Below are 22,436 nucleotides of genomic sequence, written 5' to 3'. Positions count from 1 at the left end.
CCGTATCGCAACTCCGTCGTCAAAACATCTCGATGGTGCAGGCGAGAAAGAATATCATCTTTCCCTATATATATCCGCTTCCGTGGTTCATTGCCGCTCACCGCATAGGAATAATTGTTTCGCGACTCATTTTAAAATCAAACGCGGCCAGCTCCACAACAAATATGATGATGCGCTGTGGTTCATGGTTTCGTGCGTGGCACATAGCCTACTCTACAGTGGCACAATACACGGCGCGGCACGTTGCACAATTCTATAATAACCTATTTTCTGAGAATACCTTGTGCTGCCGCGTGACTGTGCGCAGTCAACCGCGAGATGATCGTTTCTCATTACCGTCAACAGCAACATACTGGTGACAGCTAATGGCGCCGAGCCTCAATCGGAGGATATAAAGCAACATATCGAACATACATTGCGGTATATAATGCTCTAATTATATGCATTGTAAGCTGGATAGTATACTATACTACTAAAGTGCAGTAGGACCATAAGAATGCCAATAACTAAATATTACGGGTATCTCTTTCACCGACTTAACCGGGTAGTTTTACATCGGGATTCCCCAGGTACGCGTCGAGCATCAACGGTACATAATCATTGACAATAACGGAGTGTAACGATTTGTTTTTATGTGTTGAATGAGGTAAAGCACAGAATCACAGGCAATGGATGACGTAGAAAGTGAGTACCGATTCAAAGTAAATTTATGCTACTGTAAAGGAACCTTTAAATTGGTTATGGCTGGGCGAAATCGAGTACCTGAGTCACTGAGTGCTTCGATTTTAGACCGAGTATCAGGCGTGGAGTGGAGTATTCGAGCATAACTCATTATCTTATCACTACAGTATGAATGGTGTGGAATGATTAAATATTTACCTTTCATGCCATATCTCCATCCACTAACGTGATTAGCCTGGTACTAGGATACATGTTTTGTATTGCGACATCAGGTAGTAGCCGTCCGTTAGTCTGTGATAGTATACGGCAAGTCCGTGGTCAACGGATATCAGCTTACAGTTTATACTTAACTGGCACTTCCGCAGTAGCTGACACGAACGTCCTGTGTTCTGTCTAGTTCTTGACTAGCAGTTCAATAGACGACAATATTGCCTTTTCCAGATATATTGTACGGATGGTTAGTAATTAGGATAGTTTAAGAAGTAAGTACAGCGTACATGAGTCTCGTATATAATCTGAGTCAATTATACGATATGCGCTAGGTAATATACCAGCAATAAGTCACGTGATATAGCATTATACCATAACAGATATAGGAGAGAGAAGGGGCCAGAGCTCCACAGTATGTTGTTATGTGACCAACCAAGGTTTACAGCCTCCCACAATGGAAGATCGTATCGAAACTATAACCCTCGTTGATGAATTAACTCTTAGTCGCACGGGGCGTATAATTTTACTACTCGCAAAATCATCTTTCAATACTCCACACGGATCATTGGAATCGAATCGAATCATTGTGCGCAGACCTAAAATTCATACGTGTTCCGTTTGTCTCTGTAGATGCGACACATATCCACAGACGAATTGACGGTTATGCTGCTGACCGCCTGGAAAATGATTTAGTGGTTACAGGTAAGTGCACGTCATTGTAGAAACACAGGCTCATCATACAGTAACATATTTCATGCTACAATACATTACAACTGATGCATTCGAACCTCGAATTTCCGTAGGTACATGCACTGAATGCACATTGCACATATACAGTCGATTCCACTTAATTCTGACACCGTATAACCCACCCAGTTAACCGCTTTATTCGACCGATATACTCGGAAAAGGAACAAATGCAAAAACTGCATGTAAAACTCCGGTTAATTCAGACAATTATCCGTATAATTCGGATCGGACACAAGGTCGCAATTGTTATCGTTAGGTTATGGCACAATCAGTAAGTACATCGTTTGCTTTAACACAACATGAATGATTATGGTGAAACAAAGTCGATCCATCCGTTAACAATCTATAATGAACTCGTATAATGCCATGTCAGCCTTATAGTCTCTTTTAATTCGGTACAATTTCGTCCGTATTGTAGAACAGAATGTACAATTAAATAGTATATTCATATTGAAATGAACCCGAATATTTTCGGCTGACACCCGTCAGGGGTAATCGTCAGCAACTAGTAGAGAATTGGAAAGAACATTGTATATCTACTAGTTGCTGACGATTACCCCTGACGAGTGTCAGCCGAAAATATTCGGGTTCATTTCAATATGAATATACTATTTAATTGTATATTGAAGTTCTGTACCTCCAAGAAGCTCTTAGAACAGAATGGTAAGCTAAAAGCTATTTGTTTTTAATTTCCAGATATCCCTGTCAATTTCCTACTGTTTTGTGCAGTACTTTAATCAGGCGAAAATAGTCTTTCAGCCTTTGACGAACCACTCTGCTATTTTAAACCTATATGTACGTTTTGCAGAGTAATATAGTAAATAGTACGCAGTAATTCTTTACTCATTTGGTATCGAAATACAGTAGTGCAGGGGTCACCAACCCGGTGCCCGCGGGCACCAGGTAGCCCGCGAGGATTAGATGAGTAGCCCGCGAGCCCATTCTAAAAATAGGTGGAATAGCAGCATTCACCAATATTCGTCATATTATTACCAGTGAGCTTTTAAATATATAGATTGATTGATTCAGCTGTTCTTGTTTAAAACACACTAACATGTAACTTACATATACAAACACTTGAAAATATCTTCAATTACAGTTGATAATATATAGATGTATGTGATAGAATCACGAGAAATTCAAGATACGGCGCATTGCCTATACAGGCGACATGACGGAATGCCGTCCACGGTCGTCTTGAAATGGTGGGGGTTCCGTTAAGATAGCTCAACGACCAGGACAATGCCAAAGTAGTAAACAATATTACTATTCGGAGTCAGATAGCCGTGAAGTACTAGCAGATTTTCAATATCTGTATACCCATTACGTATTGCATCTTTTAACACAGCTTGTTTCTGTTACACTCAACGCAGTTTAATATACCACGTTTCTAACATTCTATAATCGTTGCTGCTGTCCGGTATAATGAAATCTTGTAATTTCTGGATGCTGAACAGTTGGAGATTGAAATTGTAACACTGCAAAATGACCCCCACCTCAGTCTGCAGCAAACGTTTGGTGCATTGTTGATACGGAAAAGTACAGTGGTGTATGCGCAGCAGCTATGAAGGTTGCAAGCGTCTATGGTTCAACTTATCGTTGTGAATCAGCCTTTTCAGACATGAACTTCATCAAAAACAAACACAAAACACGCTTAATTAATGCACATCTGGAACACTCACTCAGAATTGCAGTGTCAAGTTAAATACCAGAGTACAGCGCACTAGTTGATATCATACAATGCCAGGCTTCCCACTGACTGCTATAGAAACAGGTAACATGATGTCCAGTCCTGCCCAGTGCTATGAATATCAAAGCGGAAATTCAGTGTGATATGGGTAAACGGCGGGAGTGAATAGTAGCCCGCCGCTTCAATTATTACGCAAAAGTAGCCCTCGGTTGCAAAAAGGTTGGTGACCCCTGCAGTAGTGTACATTGTGCAATACCATAAACGCGATAATGTAACTCTTGTGCGCTTTATGCGACCAGTGCCAATTACGGCCGTATAGTGCAGCTGTAATTCACTAAATGTGCAACATAACGCGAAAAATGTAACGAACCACTCATTTCAGCTTAATTCGACGAATAATGAGCTGAACCAAAGTGTACGAATTTAGGCGGAATCGGTCATCCTATAAATCCTATCAATCCTATAAATGGATTTACACTCTAAGTATAATTAGTTAATTGATTATCCGTAATTCAGTTATGCCTATTCCGCCTGATTTAACTATGGTCCTATTTCAGCGCCTCCAGAACCCGGGTCCGGAACAACCATAGGTACATACGTGGGAGAAGGCGCGGTGCAACAGAAAACATCGATAAATACCGCGCATTTCATTGGGGGAATACCAAAAGGAGCCGCAGGTATTTGATATTAATGTTGGCGAGAACTACCCAAGTATTTAGGCCAGGGTATCTATATTTCCGATTGTGTTTTCTATCGAAGGGTACAGTAGTATGTCTATATATGTGTAATGTATGCGCATTTTGTGCATGCGCATTGCGCAATTTTGCAAGTGCAATAGGGTTGTCCAAAATTTTGACAATTTCACAAATATTGCATTTAAAGGCTCAATCTCTAGATTTTTCGATAAAACATCAACGAGCCTGGAAGAAGCTCGGAAAGTAACGCAAGCCGTTTGAAAGTATAGCCGTCGCTGTAGGGTTGCATTTAAAACAAACAGTGTTTTAAACAAAGGCCTTTAAAAAAATAATATTGTGTTTTTTCAAGTTGTACAATTATGCCATAATTGTGTAAATACTTTCCAAAAAACATGTTGTATGAACCTACGGACAAATACCACCCGATATAGCCGACGTGTATCGATATGGGATGGTTCGAACCTCAAAATAGTCGGTTCAACATAAATAGTACAGATATATCGCCAAAGGAGCTATATTCACCCTATATTTTCAATTGGCAATGCCAATCCACTATGACGTCACAATTGAATATTCGTGACGTCATGGCTTAAAAAACAAACAAACAAAAACAATAAAAAGCATGTTTTAAGTTAGGGCCTTGTTTTAAACATCTTTGTTTTAATTTGATTTTTGTTTTAAATGTAACCATACGATCGCTACACTATCAAAATGGCAGCCTGATAGCAAGCAAATAGAAGTAGTGTATCAGGTCAAATTTATTTCGCAGTAACGAAGTAGCCCAATTTACGCGGTGGTCATAGTAGTCATTAATGTTACCCAAGTATAAGAAGAAGTATTCTCAGGAAGTATAGTTTTATAAAGTGGGTCAGGATGACTTGTTGCAGACTTTGACCAGTCAATTGCTGGTGATAGCTTTCTAAAATGCAAGATGTACTTTCGCGATTTACGCTGAATGACTCGTGGTCGTGGGGCCTCTTTAAACAATTAAATGTAGTAACAGATTCATTGTGACGTTGTGCACAACTGCACATTGATGATGTCACCACTTTCAAGTTTAAAAGGGATGTAGAATTGGTTCCTTTCGTCCCCCTTGGTACGTAATTCGTAGAATGTTAAACTCATAACGTCTGAATGACTTGACACCTGGAATCCACTTGAATATTCGGAAAATTGTTGATTTCTTCCGATCGGGGATGAGTATTGAACTGCGTGCAGGAAAACTAAGCTGTGATTGCGTTACTTACATATCATATTCCCGTTAGAGCTCTTGGCAGCATGGCAAAACCAGCCGAATCGAGGCCCGAGCGACCGGAACACCGGAAATATTTCATTTTGCGTCAGGCTGATGGACATTTCTAATACCAAGCGCTACACATTGGATGGCAGCACGCGAATCAGTGAGCTCATCAAGAAGATAAAACAAGACGTAGGTGTATCGGTGGATCTCCGATTTATTGAAAGGAAAACCAGTGCCACCATCCCGACTGGAGATACTTTGCGAAGCGCTGGCATTCAGCAGGATCAAACAATATATGCTTACAATGAAGAAAGTCAACAAGAACTGGTGTATTCATCATCGGTGGATGGACCGATGCGATCAGTCCGATATTGATGCTATTTTATGTAACCGTTTCCAGAAGACCAAAGTTCCATTCACTATGCTTTCATACTATTGAACCTTATTGCTCGTATAATTATAATTCTACAGTTACTGCCAAATTTGTTTGTTCGAAGCTTTTCGATTGAATGTCACTATCATCAGGTAGGAGCGTCAACAAGAGATATCAAACATATTATAGAAATTTAGGAAGATGTTTGTCAATGTTAGATATTAGTGACAAGTAGCTTTCTGCGCAGGTATGTGAGTGTGAAGGTCTGGAGGTATTGTACTGTTGTCTATATGAAAGAGTGTATTATTTATTCTTGTACTACAACGACCAGCCGCTATATAATTTCCAAGTGAATAGCCTACCCCAGAGCAGCATATTTAACGAAAATTTTATTTTTCAACCACGCCGGTGTTCCCGTCAAGGTAATTAACTATTTACCCGCTAATAATGTGTCATTGGCCTAATGCCCCAATACATGGGTTATCAAACTACGGTACGCGAGAGAAATTTCGGGAGTACGCTGCCAAATTCATATTTCTGGCACTGCGAAAATTTTCCCCAGCAAGCATAGCAATTCCGAAGTACATGAGTGAAAAAAATTTTAAGGTTAGGCCCACTAAATGCATCGTTTAGGCTTAAAGCCGCAATGCTTTTCCGTTGAGTCTAATAATGTATTCGCAATGAAAAAACGGGATATTCCTAGGATCTCGTGAGGCTTTTTGACCCGTTTGGATGCATTAGTTTAGGGCAGTCGATCGCAAACTGGGAGGCGTTGGAGCATCTGAAGGGGGGCTCGAAGTCGCCTGAGAGTAATGCTGTTTCTTTTTATCGGAATGGGTTTAATCTGTGCTGAAACTTCCAATTTCCAGCAACGGCAATTATCCTCTTGATATTACGATTTTAAATGTCATAATTACGTCGTACAATCCATAAACGGATTTTAGATATTGACCGATTTCAGACCTTGCACCGATCAGAAGAAGTTTCTGAATTATGATTAACTGGTGAATACATGTAGACTGTAGAGGTTAACTGATGCTTTCATGGCATGTATGTATTTTGTATATGCATATGTGCAGAGTGCGTACAACGGCACGAGGTTATTGAGCAGATCCTTCCTTCATAGGCCATGTATAATATGTCTTTTGAATGTAAGAAACAAAGATTGAAATTGAAGTGGCATATAGCGTTTGAAATAGCCACTAGCCCATACTAAATTAGGACACATTTTGCCACTCTTAGGAAGTGCATTTTATGACAAACCAAAAGTACTCAATTGAACTATTCTGTTGCCGAACACCTGCGACCCGTTGAGAAGAATTGTTTGTTATGTAAAAAAGTGTCAAGTTTTAATGAAACACGGTCCATGCCGTTGGTATTTGATTTAGCTTATGATCAGGTACGTTTGAGCTGATCCCGAATGGGGTAATATCTATATGCTACGAGCTCCTATTGGTTATTGTCGTGATCCTCTTGATATACATACGGTTTTCTAGGCTTTTATTGACTAAAAGTGTAGACTAAGCTACAAAGAACAGAAAAGTTAAAATACGAGTAAATCAGGAAACACATGCTACTCTCGAAACGCCTTATATCAGAATGATTAACTAACTGAAGGACAAACGGACGAAATAAATACGAAAGGAAATGACGCAAAGATAGACACCTAGTGGATGCATAAAACACCACAATCTTCCCGGCCTAAAAAAATTGACCAAATGTAAAGCCATCAAGTTATGCGATCACCGTACCAGTCCGGCGTACGTCTTATTCTTGACGACCTCCTGATAAATGGCTCTTCAGCAGTTATGTGAGAATCGTTGTCATATCCACCGATCGACGTATCCAGAGAGTCCTTTCCAACAGCGGCTGGAGAACTATATAGAATGCTGATCTGAGGGTGCCTGAGCTGAACGATCCTGATCACTGAATTCTTCAGTACGCATGTCGACCGTAGGTTCGTCAGAGGAGAAATCAGACGTATTCTTGTTCTCTTTAGGTGGACAAGGGGCCAGGTCCTTGACCGATACAGTTGATTCCGTCCAATTCCCGTGACGAATCAAAGCATATGTGGTGTTAGCATCCATAGAAGTTCTACTCTGACGACGTCAGGATCACTCTTGTTGCGATCGAAGTTCCGTAGCAGCACAGTGCCACTGCCCAGGAGCCAATCAGGTATCAACACACCCAACACGGATCTCCGTTCGAAGCTGAAAAATCTGTCATGAGGACAACAGTTATAGTAGAGGTGCGGAGTAACGATCTTATCGAATGCCAAGCATCAGGAAGGACTTGTTCCCACAAACGTTCAGGTATTTTTTGAGTTGCTAAACGGAGTTTAATTGCTTTCCAGAGGGTTTGATTCAAACGTTCTCATTGAGCATTGCCAGTTGGATGATAGGGTGTTGATTTGCTTGTGGCAACACCTTTACGAGTCAGAAATACCGTTACGTCTTTCAATGGAAATAACGTACCTCGATCCCTGTGGACGTATTCGGGGAGTCCAACAAGGGAAAACAATGAAGAGCGGCAGTTGATCACAGTCGCAGAAGTCATGTCACGACACGCATAAGCGAATGGAGATCGACTATACTCGTCGATTATAACGAGTATGCAACGTTTGGGTCCTTAGACTGGGCCTTTGAAATCAATGCTTATATGCTCCCAGGGTCTCGTGGCTTTGGCTAGATGATTCACTTGGTTAGATTTAAAGAAACGCGGTTTACATTCGGAGCAGACAGAACAATTGGAACAGATGTTTTTGACATCCTCCATAGAAAAGGCAGGTTTTTCGCGCGAACAAAGTGATGAAGCCTGCGGACTCCAGGGTGACTCAAAGCTTCATAAATCTGCTGTAACGACATTCCGGACGACGATGAAATGGAACACAACCGAAAAAGAGCACCTGCCCCCACATGTTCCTCGCCGGGGCGATGAAAAATTTCGTACTTGAACTTATAGCATCGAATGCCATGCCATCGAAGTATACGCTTTGGGATTGAAAACATTCTAGTTGCTCTTTTTAATATTTTTGGTGTGACGATAGGGGCGCGATTTTTTACTATCATCAAGATAGCGTGCTTAAAATAGTTTGAGAACCACTGGTCTGGGGGTGTTCATTATGCGGGTTGCGGACTATTAGCTACCGGCATTGCGACGTCGGCCATTTCTACGCCAGGACACACGAAGACATAAAGTTTCGGTCAACATGCCACTCCGCGATGTGCGCTCCCAGAAATATTGAAGGCGATAAAATCTATGTATGTTGTTAACATGTCTAGGGGCCTTGGCTCGCGCTGCATAGCTCTGTTCTTGCAACAAGACCTCCGCGGTAGAAATGCGACTCGCACAGGAAAATACATTGCACCGTGAAACGGGCGGATTTAAAATCGTACGAGTCTGACCGAAGGAGTTTCACGGAGACGAAGATAGCAATTATGCAATTTACGCGCATATCAAGATTATTAATCAAATCCTTTCATTTACTTTGAAAAATATTCCAGAAATTAAATACCCATTGATTTGCCATAACATTAATACTAGGCTTACCATATTTTGGAAATGTAAAAAGAGGACACTTTTTCAGAAATTTCAGACATGCAAAACCGGAGAAGAATTCTCAAAAACCGGTAAATTCTTCCCACTTTGTGATCGGTTGACTAAAAAAAAAGGTCATCTTTTCCGCTCAGAGCTCAAAATACCGTTTTTCTCTCCACTTTGTCAGGTGGATGACTAAAAAAATAAAAATAAAAAAAAAAGTCATAAGCACCGTTTTTCACTCCGAAATACCCGCCGGAGCTTCACTTCTGGGCTAATTTGCGGCATATCACTCGCAATTTCCTCTAAATCTGACCTAAATTTTCAAAAAAGAGGACAAAATCTCAAAAAAGAGGACAAAAGGGCGTCCTCCGAGGACACTTTCAAAAAAGTCAAAAAAGAGGACAAATCCTCTTAAAAGAGGACGTATGGTAAGCCTAAGTAATACTATTTCTTTCGTTCGGGGATGAATAGCGTAATGCTGGACGTTGGAAAGAGTGTGTGTGTGCGCGCGCGCGTGCGTGCATGTATGGGCGTGGGTGTGTGTATGTGCATTTGTGAGTCTGTGAATCACATGTATAAAGGGTAGGGATGAAATGCTTCGTAATAGGATGGAATGATCTGGGGCAGTAATTCCCAAGCGCGGCCCCGAGGGCCGCATGTGGCCCCAGATAGCCTTCTTGCGGCCGCAAAAATATATTAAGAAATTGATTTGTGACAAAAAATGAAATTTATATTTATAAAATACTCTTGCTTGGCTTGGTCCCTGTAGTTTTTAATTATAGAATTGCAGGAAAGTTGTGAGTATAGACTGCTAACGTTACGTCACTGCTGTTTCAATGCAATGTGTCCAAACTTTCCAGTTGAACGAGCAGTAGCTATAGATGTAAATAGGTATTGATAACTTTCAGAACCGAAGGAAAATCCTGAAAAAATGGTAAATTTTTCCCACTTCGTGGTCGCTTGACTATAAAAGAGAAAGAGGCTCAACTCCCGGAAAATGCAGTTTTTCTTTCACATTAACAGGTGGTTGACTGAAAAAAAGGTCAACTTTCCGGTCCAGCTCCCGAAATAGCCGCCGTATCGTTCCTACAGTGCTGACTTAATGTATATCAGTCGAATTTGGCCCTACATGTAACCAAAATCCTCAAAACAGAAGACAAAATCTCAAAAAAGAAGGCAATTGGGCGTCCTCCGATGACACTTTTAAAAAAATCAAAAAAGAGGACAAATCATCTTAAAAGAGGACGTGTGGTACCCTATGTTACCCTATGATAACTAGATGTGCAACACGTGAGTCACAGGTGAATACGCCGAGATGCATACGGCTTAGCAGGCCATAAAAGCAGCATAAATGGTAGTCCTATAGTCAGGGCCGTAACTGCCGCACCTCAAACCCCCCAATTGAGGGGTGCCGAGCTCGAAGGGGGCCCAAAATTATTTCGTGAATTAGCATAAATTATAGAGTATTTTTTTTAAATTTATGCAACTTTTTCAAAACATTTTCGCGCTGTGCGCGATTTCAATTCGCCACATATATCTTGATTATTGGGTACTCTTCCCCAAGAGAAAATACGCAAGATTTATAGAAATGGGCATATCAGCGTTGGCCATGACCGCACCATGACCAAAAACTTCGAAATACCAAAAACTTCGTTATATATACAAAATATAGGCGCCTAAATGACTGGCGCCGGATGTTCTTGTCTTGGCAATCTGAACCTCACAAGACAAATACCATCCCGCAAGAAAGAAAATTATATGCCAGAGAAGAAATACCAATCTGAAATCGTGTGATCTTTCAGTTTAGTAGGTTTGGGCAATTCCACATTTTTGATATAGCAGACCGCAGGTCACGAAATAACATCATGTAAAGAAGTCAGACCTAGGGGTCCGCCCGCCCGAAGATGTTTAATTTTACATGCAATTCCCGATCTTATTGACCGATTTTATCATGAATTATCGAAATATTCGCTCGTCGCGCTGTCTCACTAAACAGTACAACTTTAATTTCGTGGCAAAAGCGAACAACGTGATGCGGGGTCAGTTTATCACCCTATGGGAACCCGGGGTCCCGACGAAGTGCTGTTACGCTCCTGCCAACGGGTATACGCCCGGAGATGTTTAATTACTATTGAGGGGCCTATACCTTTTCAAACACGCCTCACTCAGCGCTACCGGTAAATCAGATTGCGTGAACAGAGACAGGATGAAGATTGATAGCAATACATGCAATTCCTAATCATATTGACCGATTCAGTCATGAAACTAAAGAAATTTCTCGCGCTTCGCGCGTTTAGGCGAGAAAAACTGATTCCCTCGACGGACACCCAATGCAGCAAATAGCCTAAGTAGCGGTAAACAGTGTACAGTTTTGCAACTCGCCAGGGCAATAAAACTACTCCGAAATAGCCATCATGACTGTTTGGGTCCGTTTCATAGCCGCAGTATTCGTGCGACCCCGACCGTACTCTGAAATTCTAAATTTTGCCCTCACACCGAAAAAGTTTGGGAACCACAGGTCTGGGGGTTTCCCTGGGCCAGTTCCTATATACTCATCAAATACTTGATTGCACACAGGTCGCAAATCCTGTGGTTAGGTTAACATTAGTTCGTTTGTTAATACAATATGAGTAGAGTAATTATGGTGGAACAATGACGCGATGTATGCAGTAAAAACCAATATGAACTCATATAATACATGCCTTGCCAACATTTAGTTGCTGTCACTTCGGTACAATTGCGTCTATTTGCAGCCTTCAGTTAGCGTTGTTAGATATTCCATCAATGATTTCCTGACTATGATTTTAATTTTGCTGGCGGTGTTTGTCCCTGATTTGCGACATCCATCTTTTGATTATTGACATCAGTTATTGTATAGTACTTATTGCTGGAGTACAAGATTCGTCCTACATCGTTATTCCTCGATAAATAAACTATTATATTCTTGTACGGACTTCTAAAATAAACTGCATCATATCTTAGCAACGGCACGGGAAGAAACCATAAGATTCTGGCAACATTTTTACCGCTATTAGACTTGGATGTTTTTTCTATTTATTTAAATACGCCACGCAGGTATGCACTTTGTATCGTGACATGTGAGAACATATATCTTACTTCCGACTTTCATTGCAGTCTGTTTTCGAAAGCAAATGCCCATGATGATGTCATAGGTCGTAATCGTACATCATACGCCAGAAGAACACAAATAATCTAAGCAAGCATTTTGGGAAGGCGAACTGAGTATCTAAATATTTGCTCAACGAGGTAGATTACGACTACAGGGGCGTGCAATGTGCAACTTGCGGCCCGCAGATCAAGTTTGCGCCGTCGCGGAAAAAATAATTGAGCTTGGTAAAACTCCTGTATGCTGACTTTGCGCATGGATATTTTTTACAAAATGCAATCAATAACTTACATTTTTTCGCGCTCTGCACGATTTAGCTCCAAGCATTTATAAGTATTATATGTAGTTTACTAGCCAGATGTCGAAATTTATTTGATTAGTTTCAACGTTAGCGCCGCCTATTTTAAATATCGGCAAATCAATTATTCCAGAAATCGTTTTAGGGCATGTGGTTTTACGGCGATTTAATATCTGGCCTGTTTATCAAAAATGGTGTACACGCGAGCTGTACTTTACTAGTCAGATGTCGAAATTTATTTGATAAGTTTCAACGTTAGCGCCGCCCATTTTAAATATCGGCAAATCAACTATTCCAAAAAGCGTTTTAGGGCATGTGGTTTTACGGCGATTTAATATCTAGCCCGTTTATCAAAAATGGTGTACACGCGAGCTGTAATATGATGAGCATGACCTCACGTCATCAGAAACGTATTTGCTCTTATAAAGCTGTTTGTGTGCTGTAATTATACACCAGGCTGAAGAGCATAGCCTCACCTCCGATCACATTGCAGATACAAGTTAACATGTTCGCGATGAATTGTGCTTTGATTCGCCTCATGTACGCGACTAACAACGATTTGCCTTAAATTTTTACCCGGCCTTTCTCATCGTTGGTATATTCAATTGGTATGATTATCTTTCGATTGTATTTAGGCTGACGACAAGAACATCGCAATACGTAACTCATCGTTCTTACATTACCAGGAAGACGGCCTGTAGCTATACACGGGCTTTACTAAGGGGAAACACCTTGGTTTTGTATAGTAGTCGAAAGCAGAAGTTTGGAATTGACGATATAATACCGCGTTGCGCTATCATCCAGTGATCAGTATATAGTGAAACATTTTCCTAATCATCGAGGATCTAGGAAGGCTGTGTGAAAAATATGAGTGCAGGTTTGTGAAAAAGCATACTTATACGCTGTATAGTAGGAAAGGAGTAACCAACGATTTCGGCTATTTAGGTAATTTGAATCCGAGGACGATAGGAACAGTGGTACACGGACGCAAAGAGACGGACATACAGAACGGCCTCCTTTTTGTTGATCAGTGTGCGCAAAAAGAAAATAGCTATGCTCTATAGCAGTGGCTCTCAACCTTTTCGACCTCGCGGCACTCTTTGAAAATGCAAAACAGTTCGCGACACACTAGCGCAGCGGTTCTCAACTTATATTGTATGTGTAATACACATTGTGTCCCTTCTTGATTGCAACAAGCATGGGGGTCACTTTGATTTACCAACGATTCACGACGTCACAGAAACTTCGGGCCGCGCTTAGTTACTATTTCAAAAGAGTTGTTTGACAATAAAATCGGTCCATTACCGCATTGTCGACGTAATTAACCGTCGCATCAAACAGGCCAAGCACGATCGCTACTAACGCATACATAGGCGTAGTGTAGATGCGTATACTGGACATACATCAGTGGTTCTTAACCTTTTTCCTCCAACGCCCCCGTGCTCTAGCGCCCCCGCCCCATATTTTAAGGAATGTAATAACACAATGGGTTATAGATGTAAAACCGTAACAGCATTTCGTCAGCCCCCTCAAAAACGTTGGTCTTTGGTCCCGATAGGGTGATAAACGCCCCACGACCCCCCGTAGCGTGATTTCGATGTTGAGCAAAGTTTAGGCTATATGGCTTGGTCGCCTAGGCGCGAAAGCTTTCTATAATGGAAGAATGAATCGGTCAAGAATGTCGGCAATTGCAAAGATATATATTGCTATAATTTTTTATCCTCTCAACCCACGTAATAAGATTTACCGGTAGCGCTGAATGAGTTGTTGTCTTGGAAAATGTAGGGCACGTAATTACGAAGGGCCCGTTGGTACAATTACTTCGTTGGATGTTGTTGGCCGAAACTTCATATGTCTTCGTGCATCGTGGCGTGGTAATGGTCGACGCAGAAATGCCTATTTCCATTTTCGATAAGGAAGGGTACCCAATAATCAAAAATTTGGCCACGGTAATTCGCACGCAGCGCGAAAAAAACAGTAAAATACTTGTATAAATCGTCAAAAAATGATGTGTAGTTTTTGTTGAATGTTAATTTGCTCTGAAAACTCGTTAATGATATGTTTTACTATAGTACAACATCTACTGCGAAGCCATTTTGCTTCAGCGCCCCCATACCGCCCCTGAGCCCAGAGCCCCCCATATCCTCCCTGAGCGTTTCCGCCCCCTTCAAAATCCAAATCACCCCTTGGGGGGCGCTGGAGGCAAAGTTAAGAAACCACTTACATACATGGATGCCAAACGCAGTTCCACGCAGCTGGTGTCTTTGTTTGTAATTCGAACGTAAACGTGAACATCACTCCCAAATCAGTTCATTTCTCGCTATGATTGGGGAAACGATGAGGATTTGAAAACTACATTGTCACACAGACGACGTCATGCCCGCTGCTCTTCTCATCAGCATGTCCTGATGAACTGAACTGAATTCAGCCTTCAAGGCACGCGATGTGTCGGAGAAAGCGAATTCGCGTGGTATATTAGTTGTGGACATGCAATTGAAGCATGCAATTTTGATTTGTCAAATTGACAAACTTTACATCGAGACCGGTTTAGATTAATTATTGATCGCAGCTATAGCCTAGAACTATTTTGCGCATAATTTCAAAATTTCGAAGAAATCTCTTACGGCACCCTTACGAGACGTAAATGGCACTCTTCAACACTCTCGTATTTCTTATTTATCAATGCCCTGTCACAGTCGCGAACGTAGACAGTAAACACAGAAGAGGATGAATGCGTCAGGTCAATGATCAGATCGATATAATGCGTACAACGCTGCGTCGTAACTTGTAACATATTTCACGTCCACTCGTTCAACTATCAAAATTGCGATCTTTACTGACGTCTTGCGGCGTCTTGAGACGCCCATCGAATTCGTTTTCTAGCAAGCCTAACTCAACGCAATACCGACATGCATTAGCTTCCCATTCAGTAATAATAACCATAACTATTCTATTCACATAACCGATGTTTGAAGTTTTTAGTTTTCTTTCCTCAATTTCGGATATTGACATTGCTACATCGCTTGCGTAATTTGTCATTTGTCTGCGCCACAGGAAACAGTAGTATGATGCCCGTGTAGTTACGATCCATCTTTGTAAACGGTCGAAATATTTTTCCGCAGGAGGGAACCCTAATCAGAAAGGAACAGTTATCGGACAGGTAATCGCGAAAGACGGGGTCCTTCACGAGCGTCGCCAAGGTGGCATGGAAATTATCGGAGGAATTCCCCCAGGGCTGGCACAAGGTTGGTTGATCGATTTCGTTTTTTTCCCGCTCATATGCAAATGACGCGCATAATGTCATCTGTTCGTGTGGGCAACATATTATCAATGTATGATCCTTGCGTCTAATGAAACATAATGCAATCTGGATGACGCAACGGGGGAAGTAAGCGTTTGTTCCTTTTTCCTATATTAAATCGCAGTTAATGTATAGGGATAACGTTATATCATATTCATTGGTTTGATGATTCTACATATGGTATTTAGGCAAGCTAACGCCAAGATCTACTCTATGACGGCGTGGCATGGTGTCTATGTCTCACGAGTTTGTCAAACTAAGCTTATTAATATCTACAACGTACAGCAACAGATTTTGTTGAAATATTTATATATGATTTTTTTCGTGCCAGGCCTGAATGGCTACAATAGTAAATATAACGTTTTCACGATCTGTGTAGATACTGTGGAATGTCGGCTGAATTTCAATCAGACAATTTGACCCCGTCAAATAAGGCCTACCTCGAAAGATATTGAATGCCCCTATTGATGGGACGGCCGGCGGCATCATCAAAAACTAGGTAATGGGTCCGTGAGCGCATTTGGCTTTGAGACCCCGGTACTACATTCTTTTGGTGCTGTGATACTACCAATTCCGATTTCACGGCGTCCATGTTGGGAAAAAATATCGAAACTATAATTCTCGTTGATAATGTAACTATAAGTGGAAATAGTGGACTATAATTTCAGTACTCGAAAGAATCGAATCTGACTATTCGTCTCGAATCATTACACTTTATACTCGATTTCGATTCCAGTACTTGGATCATTCTGCCAAGCCCTAATCATGATATTTCGATATCACCATGTTACGTTGCGTTGGTAGTACTTACGTTGGTAGAGCGTTACGTTACGTCGGTAGTACTTACGTTGGTAGTAGCCTACCTTACGTTACGTTGGTAGTATTTTTGCGTTTTTAACGGGAAATATGTGCGTTATGTTCTAGAACTGGCGAAGGGTTCCAAGACATAGCGACCTGGCGCAGGATCATCGCAACGTACAATATGTATAGTCTTCAGCATCAACTCATCCGATGAGCATCTGGATGTCACTTTTATTTAATGTTAATCAAGGAATGCTATTCATACGTAAAATTGATTCTTCTGTTTTGTCAACTCTGTTACTTCCAGACTTGGACAACTAGATAATTCTAGTTGTCTAATTTCACTAAATTAGAGCGAAATGCCAGTAATCTAATTCTAATCTAATTTGTGAACTGTTTCTATGCTCTAATTCTAATTCTAATCTAATTTGTGAAATGTTCCTATGCTCTAATTCTAATTCTAATCTAATTTGTCACATGTTTCTCTGCTCTAATTTTAGTTCTAATCTAATTTATCGTTTTCCTGAAAATGCCTTTTTGTCCGCGGCATTCTGCAGCGAGTTAACAAGAATAACCCTCACGCACGGGGAAATCCAGTGCCAAGGATCCATCGCATTACATACACCGTACCACCATAGTGGCCTATTTATTGTGACGAACAATAACTAGGCTGGCATAGTAGCTTGTAGTCTCCGAACAACATTCTTGTTTCGATCACAAACAGTAGCAGCGGAGAAAAAGAGATAGTTAACAGGCTTGTTCACTTTCATGCCCATAACTACATCAAGTAAAAAGAGGATGGTTGCTTGAGATCTAACCAAAGAAAATATATTAGAGAATGAAGTGGAAAGAGATTTTGAAGCTGAGCATGAGATCGTGGACTGCGATGTTTTGAGTTACTGGAAAGGAGAGAAGCGTTTTCCACATCTTGAGGCTGCTTCTCGAGAACTCGAAGGTATGACTGCAATATTAGCTTTTTTGCAGCCATGCAAGTGAGCCATACAATAATGCAATATCGAGACAAAATAATAGCCCACACACAGTTGAGCATTTGAGCAACCATGTTTTAAAGCTTTACGTTAGTACAACGTCGTGCTCACTAACATGGGCGATGAGCTTGGTTACGACAAAAGAAGAAATATTCTATTAAGGAAGTACATATAAAACATGAAACATCGTGATCATAGACTTCATTTTATTATGAACTATAAGATGCGCACGATACCTGACCAGGCTTTTCAGCGACTAATGAATCGATATTGGGGATATGCGGACATGTTACTAGCTGAAAGACTATCTCATCTTAAAGATTGATCTTGTGGGAAAGCCCTAGGCCGTTTTCTTAGCGTCTCGGTCTTGGCAGTGTCTGGGCTATTTTACGTCAAGGCAATATGCTCATTGATCATATCAGCTTACTCTCCTACGATGTTTCCATGGCCGAAGCCATTTCAGCTAGTGAGGAATAGTGGTGTTTGGCACAGGCAAATGGATTATTTTGAATCAACTACAACAATTTGATACTTGAAATCAATTTCGAATTGTTTATCGCGTTCTTCCAAAATCAAAAATCTAATCGTTGGCCGCATGTGGCCCGCGTGTTGGTGACGCCTGGTATAGTGCAAAACGAGACAAGCTTGATGTACAGACGTTATCCATTCTCATGTTTATGGGAATTCACTGTGATTTGATATGAACTGAGCTTGATTTATTTATTTATAATTCACAATTTCATTCAATTTTCAACTTTTTGCGAATTCAGAAATTCTAATTCTAATTCTAATCTAATTTGGAAAAAGCTGTGTAGCTCTAATTGTAATTCTAATCTAATTTGGAAAAAAACTGTGTAGCTCTAATTGTAATTCTAATCTAATTTGGAAAAAACTGTGTAGCTCTAATTCTAATTCTAATCTAATTTAGAAAAGCTGAAAATTTTCTAGTTGTCCAAGTCTGGTTACTTCTTCAATGTCTTATCACGCTTTGTCGTGCGAAGGAAGTCTGTTCGCTTCGTTGTGCTTTTGACAATTACGTCGATCTTTCGAGGATTTTGAGAAACGTGGATCGGTAGAGCCCTTCATGTAATATTGCTCCCCCGAAACGCGCAATGTATATGTGACAACAATACATCTACACTGAAAAAAAATTACCTCGATTTACCGCGAAATGTCTGGAAGCAGGGTGGCCAGCCACTTGGCAGTAATATAACATTACCGTCACTCAATGTAAATTCAACTTACAACCGTCCGGTAATCTAACTTTACGTGCCAGACTGTAATGTTACAGTCACCTCTGGTATATTCAGTCTACATTTTCTCCTGTGTACTACTGTACATCTACCATCGAGACTGTAATTTTACCGCCTTACCTAACCTACCTACCTACAACCCTACATGCTGTCCTTGTAAATCAGATTACATGCCATCTTGTAAATTCACGTCTCAGCCTACATCCATACCTATCCCAAAGCAACGCGATGCCAAAATACCGCAAAAGTTTCTTCACGCTCTCAAGACGACATTAGGACAACTGTATATTCATTCATGATTCACGATGAAAAAGTATTGCTGCTGGAGGTATAATTCTTGTTTAGGAGGCATGCAAATATAGCACGAGTGGTCCCAAGAAAAGGTGAATTAATTCCAACGCCGGATAAACTTCCAATTGTTTCTTTTTCTCGTCTTCATTCCTTCTGTGTGACTAGTATCTTGCAGTTCCACTAAAAATAATTCATGCGTAAGTCGCTATACTAAGCCAAGTTGCTAACCTAGACATGACTTATAAAGACTAAGACAAATAGGCTAACAAAAATATAACAAGTTTTGAAGTACCGGTACTGGTATATTGTGAGTTGACGACTCCTCATTTGACATGATATAGCAGAGATTCATGACTTAAATGATCAATGTATTGAAAGAAAAGGTGCCTCATTTGATGCGGCATGTGAGCCAAACATATCGAGCAGTGGATGAAAACATATCTAAGCTATGACCCGATAAATGTCAATAACAAGCTAACAGTTTCAACTACTCCGCGGCAGAGTATGTGGTGTCGCAGGTCATTATACAAGTCAACTAATATCTCAAAATAGAACTGAGAATGGGGCGACTGAAATATTTAAATCATGAAACCAAAGTCATCCGGGTGGTGTGCACAGTCGTAGATATTCACGGTAACTAATACTATACAGTAGGCTACTGTACCTTTTACGATGCGTATCCCATTCATCAGTCCTGAGAATCTTCAACGAAAGTCTCTACTTTCTTCAATCTCAAGTCACAAGCTTCGCACCGTCAGCCTTTGCATGCCCAAAGCTCAATATTAATGGCCGACCAGTCGGCTCGACACGCAGACGACTTTGAAATAAGTGATATTCATCCGCTCACATATGCCACCAATAATATTTACTGTCCACGTTATAATGTTCAATCCAGGTTGGTTTTTCATACAGAAACATCTATCAACACCTATAGTCCCTTTCTTTTGCATCTAATTTCGTATATATTGATATTTATTGTTCCACGTGTGGTTCCCTACTCACTTACCTAACCGGACGCTATTTGTGATGTCACAGTTGATTGTTGGTTGTTTACTACGAATCTCAGAAAAACCTGCAACGCGCAACCTAAGGTAACCTATTATAGGTCGCCGTGTCCGCCATTAAGAAATGGTCAGCTGAGCCTGCTGCTGTGCTGATATTTCTAGTTTCAGGAATAAGATTATATATCCTAAACTGATTTTTGTAACTCATTAGCCCTATCTGTTACAACAAATCTAACCGCCGAGACCGACCGTGTAGCCATAGCCTTATAATATAATGTCTATGGTGTAACTACATTGTCAGCTGCTTCTTGCACCCAACTATGCACTATACCGAAATTGGTACTAGGGTCAACCAGTTCCGTGTGACCTAATCCTGTCTCGCGAACGAGGTTGAATCAGGTCAAATCGCAACGAAAATGATATCACAGTGACATGCTCTTCCACGTATCCACTGGTTGCTGGGGCTTGGAAGCTAATCAATTTTGCCAATAGCTTGGTAAAATACCGTAGCGAGTAACTGTCAGTAACCTTGCGAAGAAATTCTGGTAACTTGACTTAGCAGCTAAATTAATGTAATATTACATATCAAAATGTAAAATGACAAGCTACACGCTGCTATTGGCTGCGACCGGTAATTCGTTGTAAAATTTACAGAAATTTCTTTGTAAATCTACCAGATTTTTTTGTGTGTACGCAAGTTGTAGTATCATACTAGAATTTCCATCTCCGTTGCTGTTGTTGATTGTAGTATTCATGGTGTTTGTCGACTACACCATTCTATATCCGTATGCCATCTTCAAGTAATTTCGTGATTTCATCATACACTGCTCGTATTCGTTCCACGAGTCTTACATAGAGGTGACCACGATCTGGTTCAGGGACAGGGTTTCATCGATTTTAATGTAGCCGGACTGGATCCGGATTTTGAATTTGCTTTGAAACTCGTATTTCAGCGTGTTTTTTCACTGATATATGACAAATTGCCTTGGTTTTAGCTTGATTATTTTGTACTTTGAATTGAAAATTTACCAGCCTGATATTTTCGGAGTCTTAATTTCGAATCGCCCACCAGAGCTGGATGCATAGGATTCCGAAAATTGGTAATCCGACCGTCTCTGGGCTTCTATGTCCCATAGGCCTATACTTATAGTTGATAAACGAAATTCTATTACCCTATCAGTTTCACAGCATTAAAAGGTGGTGAAATTGTGTGGTGACTGATCTTCTGTGCTTCAAGTAAGGGGAAGTGGGAGGTGCAGTGACACTACTCCATGATTAGAATCGGACTGATATCAATATCACATTTTTCAATTTCAAGAGAAATGATTCATATGGCTATTAAACTAAAAAATGTGGGCAGAAGAAATCTACACTGGTCATTGTAAGTTGGAGCGATATATGTAAAACAGAATAGTAGCAAAGTCTTTTATGCGAATTGCTTGATCGCACCTTATCAGTTCATGTTATATAGTGATATCTCATCGAACTCGGTCCATATCCATCAATTTGGTTAATTAGTTATCGCATTTCATACTTGATACTTTTTAACTAAGAAACCGGCAGCCCAGACTGATGAGGCACCCATAGCGTCGTATTCTAGAACAGTGGTTTTCAACCTTTTCATCTCGCGGACCGGTACAATTTCAAAAAAGTTTTGGCACACTTTTCGGTTTCCCATTATAGCCTAAACCTCATGTGTATTTCTTGGGGGAAGAGCACGCAATAATGAAGATATTTTGTGATACTAAGTCGCGTAAAGTGCGAAACTTTTTTTTAAAAATTTGGATAAAGTTTCAAAAATTACTCTATAATATATGTTCATTCACGAAATAATTTTGGATACTTTGAAGCTCGGTCCCGCTCCATTTGGGGGGTGCGGGGGGTGCGGCAGTTACGTACTGTCCCGCACAAAATCAATTATTCGATAAAGAATGGTCGCGCAACCTGCGCGGTCTAGTGAATCAGCTTATACCGGTCGCTTGCATGTCGTCAAATGACACGGCTTGAACTTCAAGTGAAATCGAACACGTTTCCGGACCTAGTGTTACCTCACGAAGTTCTCAATCAGTTTAGAATTTGATGTCTTATTTTTTTCAATGAACAAGCCTAGGTCCTGCTATGCCACGCACCTAAATCGTAAGAGTTCCACATTGATTGCGTGACTGCAGCTTGTTTTGCATATTGAGACTAGAC

General features: G+C 40.7%; 1 protein-coding gene and 2 long non-coding RNA genes across 3 annotated transcripts; 2 read left to right on the top strand and 1 right to left on the bottom strand.

The window, feature by feature from the left end:
• Positions 1 to 450: 450 nt before the first annotated feature.
• On the top strand, positions 451 to 5,748 carry LOC145441266 (uncharacterized). The gene is made up of 4 exons (XM_080319087.1): positions 451 to 684; positions 1,522 to 1,593; positions 3,889 to 4,008; positions 5,292 to 5,748. The coding sequence occupies exons 1-4, from the start codon at positions 669 to 671 to the stop codon at positions 5,639 to 5,641; spliced, it is 558 nt and encodes a 185-aa protein (XP_080175213.1). The 5' UTR covers positions 451 to 668; the 3' UTR covers positions 5,642 to 5,748.
• Positions 5,749 to 13,325: 7,577 nt separating this feature from the next.
• LOC145441264 (uncharacterized) lies at positions 13,326 to 16,998 on the top strand. Its single transcript, XR_013915784.1, has 4 exons — positions 13,326 to 13,481; positions 13,550 to 13,630; positions 15,727 to 15,849; positions 16,830 to 16,998. It is a non-coding gene; the product is annotated as an uncharacterized LOC145441264 (long non-coding RNA).
• A 2,211-nt stretch (positions 16,999 to 19,209) lies between these two features.
• On the bottom strand, positions 19,210 to 20,930 carry LOC145441265 (uncharacterized). Its single transcript, XR_013915785.1, has 2 exons — positions 19,904 to 20,930; positions 19,210 to 19,419 (listed from the first exon to the last, which is right to left on the bottom strand). It is a non-coding gene; the product is annotated as an uncharacterized LOC145441265 (long non-coding RNA).
• Between the last annotated feature and the right edge of the window lie 1,506 nt (positions 20,931 to 22,436).

The sequence above is a fragment of the Botryllus schlosseri genome, chromosome 6 (assembly GCF_051294905.1).
Source record: "Botryllus schlosseri isolate E-star chromosome 6, Bs_hap1, whole genome shotgun sequence".
Taxonomy (NCBI): Eukaryota; Metazoa; Chordata; class Ascidiacea; order Stolidobranchia; family Styelidae; genus Botryllus; species Botryllus schlosseri.
The sequence above is the reverse complement of the archived record's forward strand: the minus strand, read 5'-3'. Positions and strand labels throughout refer to the sequence as shown.